The sequence below is a fragment of the Nomia melanderi genome, chromosome 1 (genome assembly GCF_051020985.1).
Source record: "Nomia melanderi isolate GNS246 chromosome 1, iyNomMela1, whole genome shotgun sequence".
Classification (NCBI taxonomy): Eukaryota; Metazoa; Arthropoda; class Insecta; order Hymenoptera; family Halictidae; genus Nomia; species Nomia melanderi.
In genome coordinates this window covers 10,655,863-10,675,112 of record NC_134999.1, presented here as the reverse complement: position 1 = coordinate 10,675,112, position 19,250 = coordinate 10,655,863, and the positions used below count along the sequence as shown (strand labels likewise).

The window sequence follows — 19,250 nt, the reverse complement described above, 5'->3', positions numbered from 1 at the left end:
ATTAATTTCGTAATTTTGTTAGAGGAGCCTCGTCACCAGTTTTCTACGATCCTTCAATTAACTTCGAGATCTTCTCAGTAAACTCTTCGATACGAAATGTTTTCCTTCTTTTCTATCATATTGGTTCTTAATGTGGATTTATGCCATTATATTGTTAGCATGACAGATAACTTCATCTTCTTGCTTCGGTATCGATAACATTGTACCACAAAGACATTCTATTAAATTTGCACATTTTTCCTAAATACCGCTTACCACTGACAACGAACACAAAATTCGTCTTTCAAGTTTCCTTACATCAAATTGTAACCCTCAAAAGTGAAAAATACTACATCAAACAATGAAGCACTTTCCAAGGCTGTTCTTCAAGCTAAACCCCTCAGGAACCAAGGAAAATAAGATCCCCTCATAATTCAAACGTGCCGCCAAATATCCACTTTACTCGTGTCTCCGACATCTAGTCGAGGAATAGGAACCGATCTATCGATGCTCAGCAACAACGAGCATCGGAAAGGGAATAAAAAGCGAAGCCTCAGCTATAAAGATGCGGATAATAGGAGTAAGGTTCGGAAGAAAAGGGTTTTAAGAGACAAGAGGACGGACGAGCGTAGCTCGCGACAGGGAATGGCATTGCGTTCGCGGGGTCCACGACAGTCTTGTCGAACAAATCGGTACAAACGATCGTCGTAAAGCAGTTAAGGCGAGTTTATATACGCCTATGGTTCTCGCTGGGCACCGTGGAGGCGGCTGAACGTAGATGACCAGCTCCGATAGGGAAACCGATAGTCGCGATGCCTCTCGGGCCTTCTCGTGGGCTCCTTTTATCCCGAGGCCGCGTTCGAGGACCCCCGCGGTGAGGAACTTTTTTAACTGGATCCCAGCGATGAGAGGTGGGGAGGGACGCACGGGAAGGGGAAGAAGAGACCACGGTCCACCGGACTGTCTCAAAGTTGTGTGGGGCTCAGTCGCCCCCTCTCGCACCGTCGCAAACTTACGTTTTACGCCCGAGGCCCAGGTACTCGAAGGGACAGCGCGCAGGGCCCCGAACAGGGCGGGGACGTCGATAGATCGTCGCCCGGACGATTTAATTTCACTTTTCAGTTCCCCACCCGGAACGAATCGTTTTTGTTTCTCGGCTTCTCCACTTCGGGGAACCGTTCAGCGGCGTCGTGCCTCATGGAAAACGCATCAGGACGATCCTTTTAACGACTTTCACCGTGCCCTTTTCACCGTTTTTTCTTCTCTCCTTCTTTGTTCTTACTAGAAATGCCGATTATTGGATTTGCTAAGGTTGACAACGGTAAGACACCGCAGTGCAACGAAGGAACTTCTATAATTTTCTTCTCCAACGAATTAAGCTCGAAACCTGAAGATTTCTTGAAATTTCCACCGTTCGATAATAAGATAAACAGAACAGAAATTTTCCGATGAAGACCCATGGCAAAACGCCTAAGTTAGCCGCAAGAAAGTTTCCTCAGAAGGTCATCGGAATTGTCAATGGCCGACCTTCTGTAGAAGGACTTTGTTCTTCGGACTTTTACAAAACAATTATCGCAAGTTTACCATAAAATATTCAGCGCGGAATTGTGGTATAGAATAGTAATCGGTTAATTCACTGTACAAAGGGAGGACCGGCCTGTTCAGACGAATAGGTCAGGTGTAAGAATTGCATTTCGCGAGATGTAAATGGGGGTTGGATCGATCGCTAGTCGGCGGACAATAAACGCAACGTGGAAACTTGTCTGTCCCTCCTCCCGCAGGCCGGCGCTACGCGATGCGCGGATTTCGCCGGTTTTTGTTTCCCAGCGAGCCCATCTAGACGGGATCGCGCCTCGTGTTCGCACTTGACAAGCTTTTCTGGCTGGAGGGACGCGCAACGCGTCTTCCATCCACCCCCGCCCGCCAGCGACAATACGCTTTTCCCTCGCGAAACACACCCGCTTCGCGTGGAAACGAGCATTATCTGCCTTTTACGGTGCATCACGGGGCTTGCACGACGCGCGACTCGTTTCTATCGCGTCGAGCCCAGCCACCGAGAGACCCAGCCGCTGCCTGGCACTCGGAACATGATTCTTTCACGCGTCCCCGTCTTATGGAAGGTGCTTCGCAAGTTAGGGTTGCGATCCGGTTTCAACGCTCCTAGATCCTTTAATGTGACCCAACGAGGACCTCGAAACGGGACGAAAAATAGAAAAGTCAAATGTCTACAAGCGTGAGCTAGAAGTTACGTTATTTGCAGCTGAATGGGGTGGTAAGTTGATTGTTGAAATTTTGATTGAAAGACCTTGCGAATTTCTTATAGCGAGTTTATGTAGTATTATTTTGGGTCAGGTTTCGAAACGGTCTTCCGTATTAAAATAACAATCCCTCTCAGGGACGATTTCTTTTTTTTGCAAGGATAGACAGGGATCGTTTTAATTCCAGGTTAATTACAGTTTATACAGTTTCAATAAGTCGGGATTAATTTTAATTTTTTCTTGGAAAGTATATGGGCGAGCGTATGGGTCAATATATCCGAAACGACTGGTTTATAATTGAAAAAACAATTATAAGGGCGCGTTTTTCGATACTTCGCGGCACCTTTATTGTAGCGAACGGATGAGTTTAATAATTTTCGAAAGAATCGCCGCTATTACGAATGCAATAATTGTAAAACAAGTAATCTGAAATCTGATTTGATGGGTTTGGTGGTTCCCCTGGAACTGGTAGCTCGCTCGAAATTGAGCGGACACGCTTCGAAAAATTATTCATAAAAGTCTCCAGTCCTTATCTCCGTGGCGGATTGCCGGCTGCTTCGGTCGCCGGGAATCTCGCCGGATATTCTCGTTTTCAGAGTCGCGTCGAGGATGCAAACGCGTTGCGCGTCGCAATTTACCAGTAAGCCAAACGTGTTTTTTAATCTCGCCATAAAACGCAGCGGGGCTTTCAATTTTATTGTCACGGGGACCCGAAGTAAAAAAAACGTGAGCGCGGGCGCGCGCGTTCGCTCGCTTGCTCGCTCGCGCACCCGGGTTGAGGCAAATCATCGGTAGGCGAAGCTTAGCGATAAAATAAATTAACTGGAAAGCTACCGGGTTGCGGAGGACGCTTTCGGCGAGCGTCGCGCGTAATGACGTCCCGTAAATAACGATTCAACGTTCGATTTATCGGCGCGGAACGCGCATAAAGGTGCGTCGATCGTCCTCCCTCTCGCATGCGTCGCTGTAAAACGCCGCGACGATTGTGCTGCACGCCAATCCGCCAGATTGGAGTCGATCACGCCTTAATAAACGCCGGTGTCCCCTATCTTTTTTCGGGAATCCATTCCGATGGGCCCCGCACGAATCCAACTGCGAGATTCCGTTTCTAATCTCGAACTTTTAATACCGCCAACAATCGTACCAGTAATAGTCGTAATAATTTTTCTTAATCCTCGATCGATCGACACTGGATCATTTTTCATCCATTCCTTGAATGTACCGAAGAATGTACTGTCTATATTAGAAAAATTGTCAGACAATATTTTTTACGTAAATTGAAAACTTTAGTATGGGTACAAAGCGACCTGATCGACTGTCAAAGTATTATGGGAAAATTGTAATACTATGGTTACGAAGATTGAAGATTCAACCGTAACAATAATAATTACTTTTCACTGTGACTCTCGCTTAATTTTAGTCTATCACGAATATACTTTTAGAAACCATGAAATTGCAGGTCATTCGAATGAAAAAAGAATGGGATCGTGATACTAAGGGAGAAGGACGAATTTCACGTCCCATCGTTCGAGATGATCGAGGGATCCGGGGATCGCAGTAAATCCGCCGCGGATTTTATCGAATCGTCCGGCGTGCCTCGATCGCGCGCACCTGTAGTCGAATCGGTCTTCAGTTTCCTCCCCAATTTGTCGTTATTATTCATCTACGGTGCCGTAAAAAATGCCTCGGGAGGATAACCCTTGCGCCGGTGTTCTGGTTTTATTTATGCACTCGAGCCTCGCGGCTTGATTTAAATGCCTCGATTAGACGACGACAGCGACGGTGTAACGTTCCATCGTCGGTTTCTCCGAGAATATTGCGCCATTGGCTTCCAGAAGGGGCGCGGAGATCCGCGATAACGGAACGCTCTGCGAATGATTCGTAACGGTAGGAAGTGATCTTTCACGTAAAAGTTTCTCGTAAATCCAAGCCATCCCACAATATCAATGACAATAATCACAATAATTCGATTTTATAGCACAGTCAATCGCTAACTCTCGCCCACCCTTCATTTCCCCACTTGAATTTCTCCTCGAGTCAACGCGTTAGTAACAAATTGATACGTTCAAAGGAATAATTAAATCACCGAACCCTTTCATAAGCAATATGAAATCAAAACTTCTTTGCGTTCACTACGACAATCTTAATCCGATCTGACTACATTTGATATCTTGATACGTTTCAATACGAGAGTCGCTAGAGAAAAAAAGGGAAACCAGAAGTCAGATGAAGATAAAGATGAACCTTAACGAAGGATATATATATCATCCCCCGCTTAGCAGAGCGAACGAAATCCCGCAAGAAAATGGTAGCTGAGGGAAGAGCACCGGGCTCGAGGTGCGCAGGAAAAGAACCGTCGTTAAAAGCCGCCGATGTTTAAACGGTTAGGCCAAATAATCGTTCACCCCGGGAGCCCATCGAGGCAGATGTCGAGCGACTTCGAGAGGTTGCAATCTCCGTCACCGATCTCTCTTCGGACGGACCAACGGTGTGCCTATGCGGCAGCCCAGCGTCTCTAGGCACGCAACCGCGCGGCGGTGGCGGCAGCGATCTACAGGTGTTCCACGACTTAGACAGACACGTCGTCGCGTTGCGCCAACGTAGATCCCCCCCCCCCCTTTTTCTTCGATTCTTGTTAACGAGCCGGTAGACGAGCATCGAAATACCAAACGAAAGAGAAAAAAGGATTGAGATGGAAATAGAGACAGACAGACAGGGGGAGTGCGCGCGCGCATGTATTGTGTGTGCGTGTGTGAGAGATTTGGGGCCCGAGGCGGTCTCCAGATCGGCTTCAACCGATAGAGCCGTAACGCCGAAAATTAGCGCCGTCTGAGAAACAAATATGGGGCGGTGGGTTGGAGACGAGAGGGCTAGGAAGGGGTGTAGTAGTCGAGACTGTGGCAAGGTGGAGACTATCGAATAAAAAAAACGGGAGGACAAGGAGAAGCCCGAAGAGAGCGTAGAGTCGCCGAGAAGGACGGAACGTGGCTCGATACGTGGTGAGTAAAAAGGAGACGCGCGGAGACAAAGGGAAAGGGAGAAGAATTTAGGGACCGTGGCTTTGCCCGCCGCGCTTATATCCTGGGCCCTTCGTCCTCGCACATCACCGCGGGCTCCTGAGGTTTCCTGGAAGCAAGAGCTCGCTTCCACCTGCCACACACTGCGGAAACCCGGCGACCACTCGGTGCCTGTACCGGGTGTCCTGGAAGTTCAACTATGATACGGCTGGTATTATCCTTGTTCAGCGGACAATGGCGCCTATTTGATCCGAGCTTTTCGAAGTTTACCGTTCAACTTTCCTAATACTGTAGCAATCAACTTGACTTTTATGTTGTATTATTCTCTAATTTCTATGCAGTCAGATATAGTTCTGCATTCGAAAATTTGTTGTAGTTTTAAAAAAGACGGATGTTTTGATGAAAGTTTAAAAGTTCCGGTCAAATATAACCTTATGATTCTATGATCGAGTTGAATTGCTAAGACTGTTTATATAAAGATAGCGACACAATTCTAATCTACTCCCCGCAGCATCCTCACCGTAGATGACACTACAAGCAGAAAACGATGATGACGAGCACGTTTCCTGCCTAGCTGTTGACTATGTATTTTTCAAACAGCAGCTTGTCATATGAAATTTCATAGCTGAAACTGATACAGAGCATTGCGACAGGAGAATGATTATCAGGAGTCACTTAAGCATAGAGTATTTCTCGATCAGGGGAATGGAATTACAGAGGAACTTTCTATTAGGTCTATGATCAAGATGCAGAAGAACTTGGTCCTAATCAAGTGATAACAATAGATTTAATTCGATTAAGTATTCTAACATTCAGGTTATACAATGAACCCAAGCTAACGTTATAAGCGACTGATGAGTATATAAAATAAATTATATATCTAACCAGCCACTTTCCTAAGAATCATTTTTTGAATGCCATCAAATCAAAGGTCGGAACATAACCGACACAAAAAAGCGTCAATAATTTTCTCCTCTAAACAGACAGTAACTCATCCTCCAAAACACCGTTTCTCCGACAAGCGGGAATATCTCGGCAAGAAGCCACTTGGAATTTATTCCCGTGGAGGCACGGCTGGAAAACAGAGGAAGGGTTCCCCGCGAAGCGAGAAAGGGTACACGCTTATAAAATCGTAAGCCCGAACACGTGTCGGTGTTCCGAAAAACGGCGCCGCTCGGGGCCGAACTTCTTTTCCCGTAATCTGTACGAGCGCGGGGCCATTAAACCAGAGGACGCCTCGTCTGGAAAGGAATGTCACGGGGTTACGCCCTTTCTCATCGACCAAAAACGGCTCCCCTTCCCACCCCTCTCCTCTTGGTCGCTCTCAGTTCTCGTTAATGTCCGTGGCATCATCGGTCGCCAGCTCCAGGCAGCCCCGGCCATCCTTCCTCCTCGGGTTCTTTCCCCTTATCGGCCCGTTTTAAAAAGTTACAGTTTTCGGCCGGTCAAAGAGCTTTATCAGGCGATTTACAGCTTTCAGCAGCCTCGTACGACGTCGTTCCCGGCCCGATAATTTGCTCATTGCCGCGGCACACGGGCCCCCGGTGAGTTATGTGACGGGAAATTGGTGCAACGCCGCGCCGACTGCCCGCGCGGCTATCCAGGGAAGCCGGTTTATCGAGATCGCCCGTTACGAAAGCGCGGGAGTACGTCGCCGATCGGTTTAGATACGGTGTATTAATTCGGTAGGCCGTTACCGATCTCCGCCGCTTCTCGATCGGCCGTTCTCATTAAGAGCGAGCCGACGTGAAAATTTGGTGTAATCGATTCATTTTAATTAGATCTCTATCCGTTTCTTATTTACAAAAATCCCCGGGAAGGAATTTTACACAGAATCGGCCAGCAGAGTTTCGTGCTTTCATAGAATTCTTCCAATCGCTGGAACCATTAACGCGGGAAAGAAAGTTGTGTTTTAATTGAGTTCTGTGACACTAGATCATGGGAATTTAGACTTGCATGGAAATTCCAAGTGTAATGATAATTCCGGGGGTAAAGAACATCGGTTATATTGTTAATAATATTATATTTTCCTTCTGGCGTAGTCGTTGCCAAATAGTACGGGAAATATGAAAAGAGTGTACTGGAAACAAGCGTGGTACGTCAAGTAGCATTTTTCTTGGAAATTTGACGTGTGTGATTTTAGGATTTCCTGGCTATGCGAAGCACCGATCCAGACACCAATCGCCTGTCAGTATCGCGCATCCTCTCGCGGGATGTTTTGGCTCGCATAGCCAGGATAATCCGGCTTAGTATCCTCCAGCGTGCTCCATGTGAATGAGAATCGATCCTCCCTTCGTCAGGATATTCAGGACAGTAGGCAGATGCTACCAGAAATCCCTGGGCAGCCTTTAAAAATCTGCCGATTCCTCGTGCCCCACCCCCCATCACGAAGCTTCAGTTTAGGGATATCTTGCCCACGACTTCCGGTGGGAATTTGTAATCGGACAACCATCGTTAACTCGCAAAAACTATTCGAATCTACAAATGTCGATACTGACCACTGGTTTCCGATTTTGTTGCAGTAATAATCCTAGTAACTTTCCTAAAATATCCCTAGTAATTTTTCGTATGAAACTTATATGCCATTCGTATAAAATATAGTGATTACAACTCTCTAATTAAAAGTTTACAATTTGTGCAAATTTCTAATGTTCCATAGTATTTTTAAATATACAAAGTTGAATAGATCTTTATATTTTATATTAGGCTTTCTATTGTATGAGCGTTAACATATGTGCAGTGTTAAACTTCATTAAAGTTTCTATGCCATTGTAATTTCTAGGTTAGGAAACGCTATGAACGCATGAAAATCGTTAAACTGCTAAATGGATTAATGGCGATTATTGTTAAAGCGTTTATGTCCGTGTCCTTTTTAGGTTAGGAGACGCTGTGAGTACATAAAAATGCGCAATCTATTAAACAGTTTAATGGTAGTAATTGTACCAAGAATTATGCTCGTTTAAGAATCACGTTTACACACGATTCGTGCAAGGCATATTGATAGTTGCAGTATTTCATTAACAAAGAACTGTGAAAGATATTGAGACTTATCGTGAACTGGTTACGGAGATATCGTGGACGGATTGATGCAGCATCTGTTCGATGTTTGGTGCACGAGCATGGTCTTCCATTTGTTCATCAGATTCACATGTTTTTCTGGGACGTTTACCTTTGTACAGACATGCAGTGGCTTCCAATTTCTTGCGTGATACTCCACAACATAATTGACACATTTGTTACACAATATTAAATCACTTCCTATAGTGCACGCGCAGACATGTTGGTTTACCGGTCACGTGACATAAAGGCGCTAAACTGTTACTTGCGCAGCACTGTTTAAATTTTGTTTGCACGGGCGCAACACGTGATCTGTGAACCATAATGGCTACGCGAGATTTGATGGTGTTAATTTGTGATCTTTAATTAAATGTAAAGTAGTGTTCTAATGGAGTTTCTAACTTGTTTCGTGGTACAATTGAATCTGCTAAACGAGTAGAGCACCTCCATCTATCAGTTCATTCACCATCATTACCAAAGTAAGGTAAATATCAATATCTTCAACAGTGTTTATAAAATATTTAATATATTTATTATTTTTGTAATAACAATATATTTATAAAAAATGTATTAGATGAATATATGATATAATGAAACACCAGGGTCAGTAAATATTTGTTGAGCTTCTCGTTGAAACTGAAGGAAATATCCATAAATGTACAAATATCGTTAAAAATCTTAATTTCGTTCAAAGAAGGCATACATTTGTTTATTGTTTGTGACAATACAATTTTGACGCCCCTACAGCTTTCTAAGAGACTCCATAGCCAAGAAAGTTCTCCACGAAAACGGACAAATTAAAATTTTTATTCCATTCGACTTACACCGTTCGGTTCCGTTCGAATGCTGGAGCATGGAACCGAGCGTATAACGCTCGGGCAATGCAAAGATCGCAAAAAAGAGGAGTGTTACGTGGCACTACGTTCGTGAACGGTTCGCCATTATGGATGCCGCGATTCCCTAAAGAGAAATCGCCGGTTTGTCTCCCGTACCCCTCCGCTCCCCGCATCGCCACCGTCGAATTATTGTACTTTTGTATGCTAACGGCGCGAGTATCCCTTAAACGTCGCCGTTATAACGGCTGGGGGAGACCAATTACGGTAATTAGCCGCCATAAACGAGTAGTGTCTGAGAAAGCACCTCGAGGTTGCCCCCTTCGAGCGAACAATACGTTGTTGCTGCGCCGCGGTAACCGATAAATATAAGACAGCGCGTCTCCGTGGACATCCACCGCTCGGGATATCCTCCATTGTTCCCAATTAGAGGCCTTAACTAACGCGCGCTCGGACTTCTCTCCGTGCTATATTTCCATCTCGGTTTGGCTCGGCGGAGGAGCCCCGTGTAAATTGGAATGTCGGTTACACTGGATTCTAGCCATCTTTTTTTTCCTTTTGCTTTCGGAAAGAGAAGGGATCGCATCCCCTCTCGTTGAACTTCTTGAAAGATATCCGCACTTACGGCTACGTTTAATTATTGTAGTTCGGTATTAAAGTTCAGTGGAATGAAGTAGAAGGACATTTTCCTCCGACATCTTTGTATTATTTTCGTTCTTTTAATTGTGGTATTTACGCTGTATAAAAAGATTGTCCTTGAAGAAGTTAAGTTATATGGTATCTTGTAAGTTTATTCTGAATTTCAAAACTCTTTCTTCTTGAAACCAAGGAGACTTTGTCACAGCGAGTTGTCAATGAAAGGGTGTAAACGATCGGTACAACTGAGGATCAACAATTATGAAACTGAGTTGTTATCCCCATACGATATTTCGGAGAACTGTGTGAACGTCCGTAATTACATTACATTACGCGAATAAGAGAACGGATCGCGGAGAGCTGTCTGGCGTAATCTTTGCTCGTAATTGGCCAATTTTTGGCATCACGGAGGCCTTGGCAGGGCTCCGCCCGCGAACTTCAGGGAGCTCCTTCAGGCGGAGGGCAAGTCGGTCCGCCGTGTTGATTTTTATTCAGAGATCTCACGCGCGCTCGCGCACACGCTCACGGGTCGGCGCAACCACGCGAACTTCGTAATTGCGCGAAGGAGAATAACGAAGTTCTCGCAAGACTCGGCTAATCTCATTCAGAAAAAAAAGACTTTCTTCTTCGTGCTCCGGCGCCACCGCGTGCCCTCTTTTCAAAGGGGATTTCGGCGTGAATGTCGGCGTTCGCAGTTCGTTAACGCTCGCTGCATAAACTGAGCGGATGAATGAGAAGCTCATTGGCTGGTCGATGCGGGGCTGCACGCCCGCGGGAAGAAGAAGGAACGAACGATACCTCGACGAACTCTCTGTTCGAAATAAAAATAAAACTAGGCGTTTTCTTATCGGTCTCGAACAACAGAGCGATACGCCATCTGCGCCGTACGTGAAACGCGTACAGGTCTCGCTTCTCATTGACGCGAGCTGAATGCTAAGAGGATTCTAGCCCGTTCTATCAATCGTCCGGGCGAATAAATCGCGATCGAAGGGTTAGCCGGTGCCTGATGCCGCGTCCCTGACACTCGCCGGAATGCCGGGAAGGTCGGGATAGAAACGTGCACGAGTCAATCGTCGCTGCTGTCAGATGTGGTTGCCCCGCGCGTTCCCCGGAATAAAAAGCAGATCCTCGCGGAGAGGCGCACGAGAGGCCATCAGCACGCGGCAACCTGGCGAGCAGTTAGGGAGGCACTTGGTGCACGCCGGGGAATTATAATCCCCGGGTTGCACGAAGAAAAGGCGCCTTCTGCGCGGGGCGAGCGCAAGTCGAATGCCGCACGGCCGAGGCATTTCGTGGCCCCAGCGTGTTTTCACTTTTTCCGCGCGGGCTTTGTAAGACACTGCCAGCTACAGGAATGCCGCGGCTTCGTGAAAATACCGTGCGAGCCTCGGCCACGCGGAATCGGGAGCCGTTTTTCGACGCGAGTTCGACCCCTTCTTGCTGTACCCTGGCGAAATTGCTGCTGGAGACCGGTGCGCCGGATTAAACGGCCCGAATCGGGTGCTCTGGGTCTTCGATTCTTGCCTCATTCACTCGCGTATTCATCGTTCGACGGCTTGAGGCGTTTCTGAGATGTACCCCTGAGATGTAGGATTTGAGAATGTTGGTGATTATGCCGAGAATAATGCAAATTATAGACAGTCGCTGAAAAGATTAGACAATGTGCAGTTATAGACTTAGAATGTGAGAACCGATTTTTAGGTTGTACACAAATTATTTGAAAATTCATTTTTCTGGCTTGCCAAGGTGTCAGCCTGTATGAAAAGACGTTCCACTTGGCTCGAATGTAATCCTGATTCCCCCCACTTTCCAATTGCTATGATTAGCGTCGTGTTACTAATATCTAATCGAAATGTATCTGTTGATCCGGGGTCTAGGCAGATGTTCCCTCAGATGAAGTTCCGAGTTTCCGGACTGGACGCGAAGGCCAAGTACATGTTGCTGCTGGACATCGTCGCGGCGGACGACTACAGATATAAGTTCCACAACAGGTAAGCCTCAGCGTGTACGTGTGTACAAGACCTCATAAAGGTCTAATTGTCACGGTCAGGCTGCGTTAACGATCCGGGCCGTTCCACGAATCGCGGGTGCTACCAGGAGAGAGCCCGTGTTCCGTCGAAACGCCAGAGAGCGGTTTCGTACCGCAGGAGGGACGACGCCACGTCTCTCTCAGAACACGGAAATTAATGCAATTATCTGATTATTCGATACCTTCGTGCGCGCTTGCTCTGGTGTTGTTGGCACTTTCTGCGATGAGCACGCGGAGATGAATTCCCCACCTTTTTTTGCACGATCTGGGCGGACGTCGGCGATGATGATGATGGCCGTGATGATGATGATGATGATGATGATGAAGTGAGAATTGGTGTCCAGTGAAAGTCGTTGGAAGTCGACATAATGTTGCGATTAAATTGGGTTTTATTTAACTTAACGAAATTAACTGCTTCCCGCGTTCTGCCTTCTTTTCTTTCGGCACGTTTCGCGTTTACCCGGCGGAAGGTCTGGCGGGTACAGCGAAATCTTGATTATTCGCGTTAAACTTTCCACCTATCTGCCGCGCCCTGGGATAAATTTATACTTCGAAATTACGAGTTGCAAACGACGAAGCTTCTTATCGTTCACGACGGAGCCTGTAATTCGGAGCTACGACTTTCTCTGGCGAAGATTTATATTCCGAAAACGATCACGTTCGAAAAGTCTGATTATAGTGACACTTGCGTGGCGAATTAGCGAGCTCGCTGTTTTGAGGAGTAAAAATTACTCGCACCGAAATTACACGCTCGACCGTCCTGACAGGCGTGATTATCGCGTTTTCGGGGTTTATAACTTCACTTCTTGCTTTCACCGTGCAGATATTTATGCGTAAAAATTATAACACGTTCGACGCTTTCAGCGTATCTCCCAATTACTTGAAATAGTTTCCTGTATCGAATTTCTTCTGAATTCAAAGTATCTAGCGGTTAACGTCGTAATGATTATACACTTCTTTTCTCAATGTGCTACTAGTTTCTACATTCTTTTGGGGAGATATGAAAAATTTAATTTTAAACTCCTCCTTTCGCAAAGTCCCCTAAATATGAAAGGAGTATAAAACACTCGGTTCCACTAAAGGTGTTTTCATATTCCGAGAATTTCAAGACGGTAGAAGTATTAAAAATATAATGGCAGGCTCTTCAACATCCGTTTGAAGGCTCGACGCCATGAAAAATCTGTTCTGTACGGTGTACCGTGTGTTCCATCAGTCATTTAACCGTCATCAAGGTTTCCCGGAACATCTCGAGGATTCTCGAGACGGGGGGAATTCAGACACGCGTTCTCACGGCGCATCGGCGGACAATCAGCCGCGTTTAACGTTTTGCTGTCCCGGTTTTTTCGTCGGCTTCTTCACCGGAAGCAGCGATGGTGCGCGTTCCGACGCGTCGCGAGGGTGTTAAACGGAACATAATTGCCCTCCCGGGAAAGCTGTCGAGGAAATTCGCCCGCCGACTTCCAGACAAAGCGGCGGAATCCGCGGAAACGTGTCAGCGATCATCCGGCTCCTTAAGCGATTCGCCTGCGTAAATGGCGAATCCGCGCCGGACCCGCGCGTATGATTCCCACGCGAATGAATGAAACGGGATTCTATTCCGTGCCGCTTGGCGTCCGATTGCTTTTTGCAAATGCGGAATCGTTCTTGTCCTCGCGTTTCCCGTAATTCGAGCGAAATATTTAGGTCCTTCCGCGAATTATGTTTCTTGCTCGCCCCATTGTCGCTGGAATACGCTCAATGATGCCTCTCCTCTTTTATGGAAACTGTACAAAATGCAAGCAGAATGCTGATTTACTTTTCAGTCGACCGACTTCTCAATATTAAAGGTTTAACAGTTCAGTATCAGAAGAAAACAAATTGTAAGCTCGTAATAGATGAAGAGAAAAGTTCTTCCGATTTTTCATCTCTTAAGTTATAGACTATTGTTTGACTGATCGAACGTCTCGAACGATCGACGTCATGCACGATTTCTTTTCCGCGAACAGACGGATAGGAACGACAGGGACTGCACATCGAAACGCAGAGACCACAATGAACGTGATTACATCACGCGACCGCAGCCACTTTGGAACTCGTCGAACGAGTTCCTCTTCCTTCGGTCGTTTGACCCACCTGCGACGATCAGACTGCGCGAACGGTTAGACACGCCTCCCCTTAAAAGACAACAATCGCGGTAGCCGGTGCTTAGAGAGATCGGCCGGTCGCCGAGAAGCTTCAGCTGAGATTCCGCGATCCTTCTCGATTGAAATTTTGTCTTTGCTGGAAAATTACTGGATATATTTGCTACATTTTCTTTATCAAAATATTAACTTCTTGCTGTACGATTTGGAACATAGTTCATGGTGCATTTGAAGTTTTTGTTTATGGTCTTGTGTTATAGTGCTATCTGCATTTTACAAGTTACAATTGAACGTACTTATTTCTAATAATGTCTTTAAAGTTCCTAAATCTTTGTCTTTGAAAGTACCAACTACTGAACGCGAATTCCCTATTCTATCTAACCGATCCGATATTGTTGATAATGTCTAACCACATTCTGAATATGTTTGCCGAGCAGCAGGTGGATGGTGGCGGGGAAAGCCGACCCGGAAATGCCGAAGAGAATGTACATCCATCCGGACTCACCGAGCACTGGTGAGCAATGGATGCAGAAGGTCGTGAGCTTCCACAAACTCAAACTCACTAACAACATCAGCGACAAGCACGACTTTGTAAGTATTGTACGTACCGCCAACCAAACAATTACTTACTTACTTAGCTACTAAGTCGGAGCTCCAAGACTCGCAATTAATCGCCTAACTTTCGCCCAGCTTACGACCCCTAACGATCGGCCGATTAAAAGCTCGTTAGCGGTTCTCTCCGACGTCCGCGACGATGACGAGACACCAGACCCCTTTTTGGGTCGACGATTATCTCGCGATGCACTTCGATGTAATCTTACGGTATACGGAAGCGTTAACTGCGCTCACCTAGATACCTGTCTATTAATAGGGGGTTGGGTTCTCTTGAGGAATTAAAAGCATCATGATTACTCTTCCTATATATTATTATTGAGATCGGAATTCCATTTTCTCGAAAAATAAATGAACGGAATTTATACGATCGTATTTACTCATGTGCGTCAATAGTCTCGTCTTTAACACTTTAATATATCGACTGAACCGTATTTTGTTAAGATCTATTAGACGAAAGAAGGTTAATGACACTATTACAAATTGACTGCAGTCTCTTATGCAGTCATGGTATATAAAAGTCTTAAATATGTATGAAAGATCAAGTTAGTTGAATGTTCCATCCACTGAAATCAGCAATTATTAAAATTGAAATTTTTGACTAAAATTCATTTTCCTATACAATTGTACGAAAATATGAATCTGTACAATGTTTTGGAGTTTAATGATGAATTTTGAATTAAACAAGTTTCACTATTACCAATTTCCTTGTGTGTCCCAAGATAAATTAATTAATTATCACCCCAAAAGTACAAGTAGAAGCAATCATTCATCTCACCATGGTTTCCCAGATACAGAATCGAGAAACCGATAAATGCCAGTAGCTTAAACCTGTCCCGGAAATCTGCTCCCACACGTAAGCGATGCGGCGTGGCAAAAGGGTCGTGCGAAAGGACCGGAAACGCGGGGTCCGTGCTTCCTCCGCGAAGGTACGCGACGCGAAACAGAAGGATTCCGTCGTTTTGGTCTTTGAAACAGAGGGATGGGAGGTTCATGATCGAATTTCCGCGAGGATTCCGAACCGGCGAGCTAATCCGGGGATTAAATTATCGCGATGGATTTCGCCGTCAAGTAGTTGCAGCGGCCCCCGTGAACTTTGTTGCCGTCCCCCGCTGCCTCCATGAGACCCATGGTACTTCTATTAGCCCCCGTCTCACCTTTTCACTGAGAAGAAGAGGGTCCTGCGGAAGCCAGGCGTCTCGCAAAGAAGCCTGGCTCTTTCAGCAGTCTCCCCCACCCCCTGTCACAGCTTCCCCCACTCTCATTTTTTTTGCGAATCCTTTTTGCGGCAGCCCGTGTCGGCGTCCTTTGAAGGATCTTGCATCGCTGGCTCGTGAAATCTAGTCCTCTCCTGAACAGCCGGGGCCCAGAGCGATGTCAATGGCTGGCACAGCCCGACCTTTGTTACCGGCAGCCTTTTTCTTCCTCGTAGCCTTCGTCTTCTTCTTCTGCGTCTTCTTCTCCTTCTTTTCCTTCTGCTCCTTCTTCTTCTTCTTACTCTTCTTCTTTTTCTTTTCCTTCTTCTCCTACCTCTCCTCCTTCTTCGTCTTCTTCTTCTTCTTCTTCTTCTTCTTTTCCTTCTTCTCCTTCCTCTTCTCCTTCTTCTTCGTCTTCTTCGTCTTCTTCTTCTTACTTTTTCTTCTCCTCCTTCTTCTTCTTCCTCTTCTTCTTCTTCTACCTCTTCTTGTTAGCCCCCCCCCCCCCCCTCTCTATCCTACTGCACATTGGCTGCGTATATCGCGCGGTGCGCCACCAGTCGTCCCCTTTTCTTTGCTGACAAGGAGGGCGGCGGGCCCCGGATGGGGTTGAAGGGGAACCACCGGTCGAAAGGTAACGTCTCCACGATGTTAGCCACGGTTCACCTCCGATCCGCCGGGACAGCTTCCCACCAGAGGAGATCCAGTTTGTGCACGAGTCCAGAAAATATCCTTGGCAACCTCTCGAATAAGGCTAATACCGCGTAGCCGGTCCACCACGGACGGCTCAACCCTTTCCAGATTCGGGAAAGACGGGGATTACGGAGGGATAATGCGGAGACACTTTGGTCCGCGGGATGTGGAGCGTGAGATAAGATGGCCAGGATCGTTGCGCTTCTCAGCTGGATCGCCTCTTTTTTTCAAAACCCAATGGGGCTGATTCCGAGGGGTTGCGGTCGGGGATATGTTACGCTCTGTTGATCCTTTCTTCGGAGTTTGAATATTTTTCATCGACATCTTGGGAATTGCGTTTAATTGGACAGCCTTCTACGCAGAAAAACAGGGTAGAGTGATTCACTTAGACCTGATCGCTACTGTCAATAGCAAGGCTCCTTTAACTAACCGAAGCTACCCTTAAGAAGTTAATTTTAAGACACTCGAAAGAAAGGCCTGAGAAAACAAGCCCGGGTAGATCCCGACTTGACTTCTCGTCCCACTAATTTCCTCTCCAGTGTTCGCGTAGAGACAGCGAAATTAGCGCAAACAACGGAATCCGTTCGGGGGAGTAGAATGGATCTCTAATCCGGGGTTGTCGGGTCAGTCCCTTTGTCGGGAAAATCCCGAGACGGCAAACAAAAATGAGACACTCGACTCGCCGAGTCCTTCGAGACGGCTTCCTCGAGTGCGTCTCGAGGCCCCTGACACACGAGCAAACACCGGCTAAAGGACCACTGGGTGGTCAGCAAACACGGGAAAAGCGGGGAACTATGGCCTCTCTGGGTCCTGTTGCTCCCGTTTCGACGGGACGCGCGCGCGCGCGTTAGGAAGAATTTACCTTTTTGAGGAGCGCGGTGCGTGGGAATCTCGCTGAAAGTGACTGGCTTTGGGTCGGGACGGTTTCCGGGATTAATGGATCTGCTCTCGGTCAATTCTTCGTCAAAAACACGGTGAAAACTGTCCCCTAACAGCCATAGCAATTTTCGTCCCTTTGTTTGCTTACTTGAACATCTTCGATGTGGGGGCATGTGATTTCAGAGATATTGAAAAATTTACTTTAAAATGTTATTTTAGAGAGCAAAATTCATTTTGTTATATTGTCTACATATCATAGAATTTTGTATATGCTTAACATATGAGGATTCTTCAAATGAATGACGGTAGAAAGCACATTAAGAAGAGTCTGTTAATTTTAGACTATCAACCCTTCGTCCATGCATCTTGATATACATCGCTCTATTCCAAGGAAAATGTTTACATTGCATCTTCTAAAAAAAAATGAATTCTCACAGTACTACCTCATTCATACAAGTATTTGTCAAACAGCCTCCATATTTCAGCCTGTCACTATCATCTTGATCCCTTTCAGAGGGCACAAGAGGTTCAGGGAAAGCTGTTTAATTTTCGAAGGGGAACTCTTTCGGTAAGATCAACTATTCTAAAATTCGCATCTCGGAATGGCGAAAATTTAGCGTGGCCCGTGGCGAATGGCAACAAACGCCTGAAGAGATTCGACAGCGCCGAACGTCGTCCGGGTCGCGTCGCCGGTTTTTCCCTCGATTTAGCCGTTCTCCGCGGCACTCGAGCCGGCTTTATCAAGGATGCTTGATCTCGCCGTTTAATCCGCGCCGCCGAAAAGCGGCCAGGCATTCGTCCTTTCACCCAGATCGACCAGCTCGTTGCATAAAGAAGATCCAGCGACTCCTCGTTTCGAGTGCTTCGACAAAAGCGCGCGCCTTGACAGCCTCTCGACGCCCGGCGTCGATATCTCACTCTTTCTCTCTCTCTTTTCCTCGTCTCTCTCGCGCCCTCTCCTTCTCTCTCTCTCTCCATTCGTCTCTCCGTCCCTGTCGCCCGCGGATCCTGTTTCGTTTCCCCGCTAATCGTTCCTAGATTTTCTGGCCTGATCCTAATTTATTCCTGAACGCTAATCAACTCGGTATTCCCGGGTTTGACCGGGTATTGACCAGCTCAAATAAGTACTGGAAAAACTGGAAGGTAATCTGGTTACTACCCCCGGCAGAAAACTGTTCGGTCGAACTGGTTAACGTAATCACCGTAGAAATTCTGCTCGCGTATCGGAAAACTCAAAAATACACGGCACACCAAAAAATTACAAAGATCGTTTAATTACGCACAGCTCCCGTTCTAATTATGGATCGATCCTCATAAAAATCGCGATTTTTATGGGACGATCCGCTCAACTCGCGAATACAGATTCGTCCGATCCAATAAGGTATCTATCGGATTCCAGATTGAGTTATAAAAAACCGTTAGCGTAACGGTAACGATCGATTTCATTTCTTTGGAAACCGAATCGAGCCAGGTCAATAAATCCGATTGTTAAATGTCTCGAAGTCGTCGCCGCGATTACGAGATACAATTGAGGTCCGCGGAACAGAAAATTCTGTTATTTCGACGAGAGCCGGTGGAAAAAAGTGAAAACATAAATATTGATATTTTTTCCGTCGGAAAAACGCGAGATTAAAATATTGCCGGAGGAACGCGGCGGGGCTTTCCATTTCGAGCCTCCCCCGTAAAATCAGTTTTAATGTTCATTTCCTGGACGCGCGTCGACTGGCGCGCGTTCCTTTTTTTTCCAATTTCCCGAAAATTAAAACGGGAAACAATCAGCGGCGCGGCCGAACGAATCGAGCTGAAACCCGATCAAACGTGCCTCGCAGCTTTAATTATCCAGTGTCCGGCACGTGCGTCCGTGTACGTGGGAAATTGCACGCTCACCACTTCTCCCCCCTCTGCAGTTGCTCTCGTGCTGACTCGGTCCGACTGTGATTT

General features: G+C 46.4%; 1 protein-coding gene across 3 annotated transcripts in view; it reads left to right on the top strand.

Moving 5' to 3' along the window:
- Nucleotides 1–19,250, top strand: part of bi (T-box transcription factor bifid) — a 109,048-nt gene that overhangs the window by 32,276 nt on the left and 57,522 nt on the right. For 2 of the 3 annotated variants that reach the window (XM_031978361.2, XM_031978362.2), the window contains exons 3-4: nucleotides 11,658–11,771; nucleotides 14,367–14,529. In XM_031978361.2, coding sequence (XP_031834221.1) covers nucleotides 11,658–11,771; nucleotides 14,367–14,529 — 277 coding nt within the window. The remainder of the gene's footprint in view (nucleotides 1–11,657; nucleotides 11,772–14,366; nucleotides 14,530–19,250) is intronic. The other variant, XM_031978363.2, reaches the window with a different exon arrangement.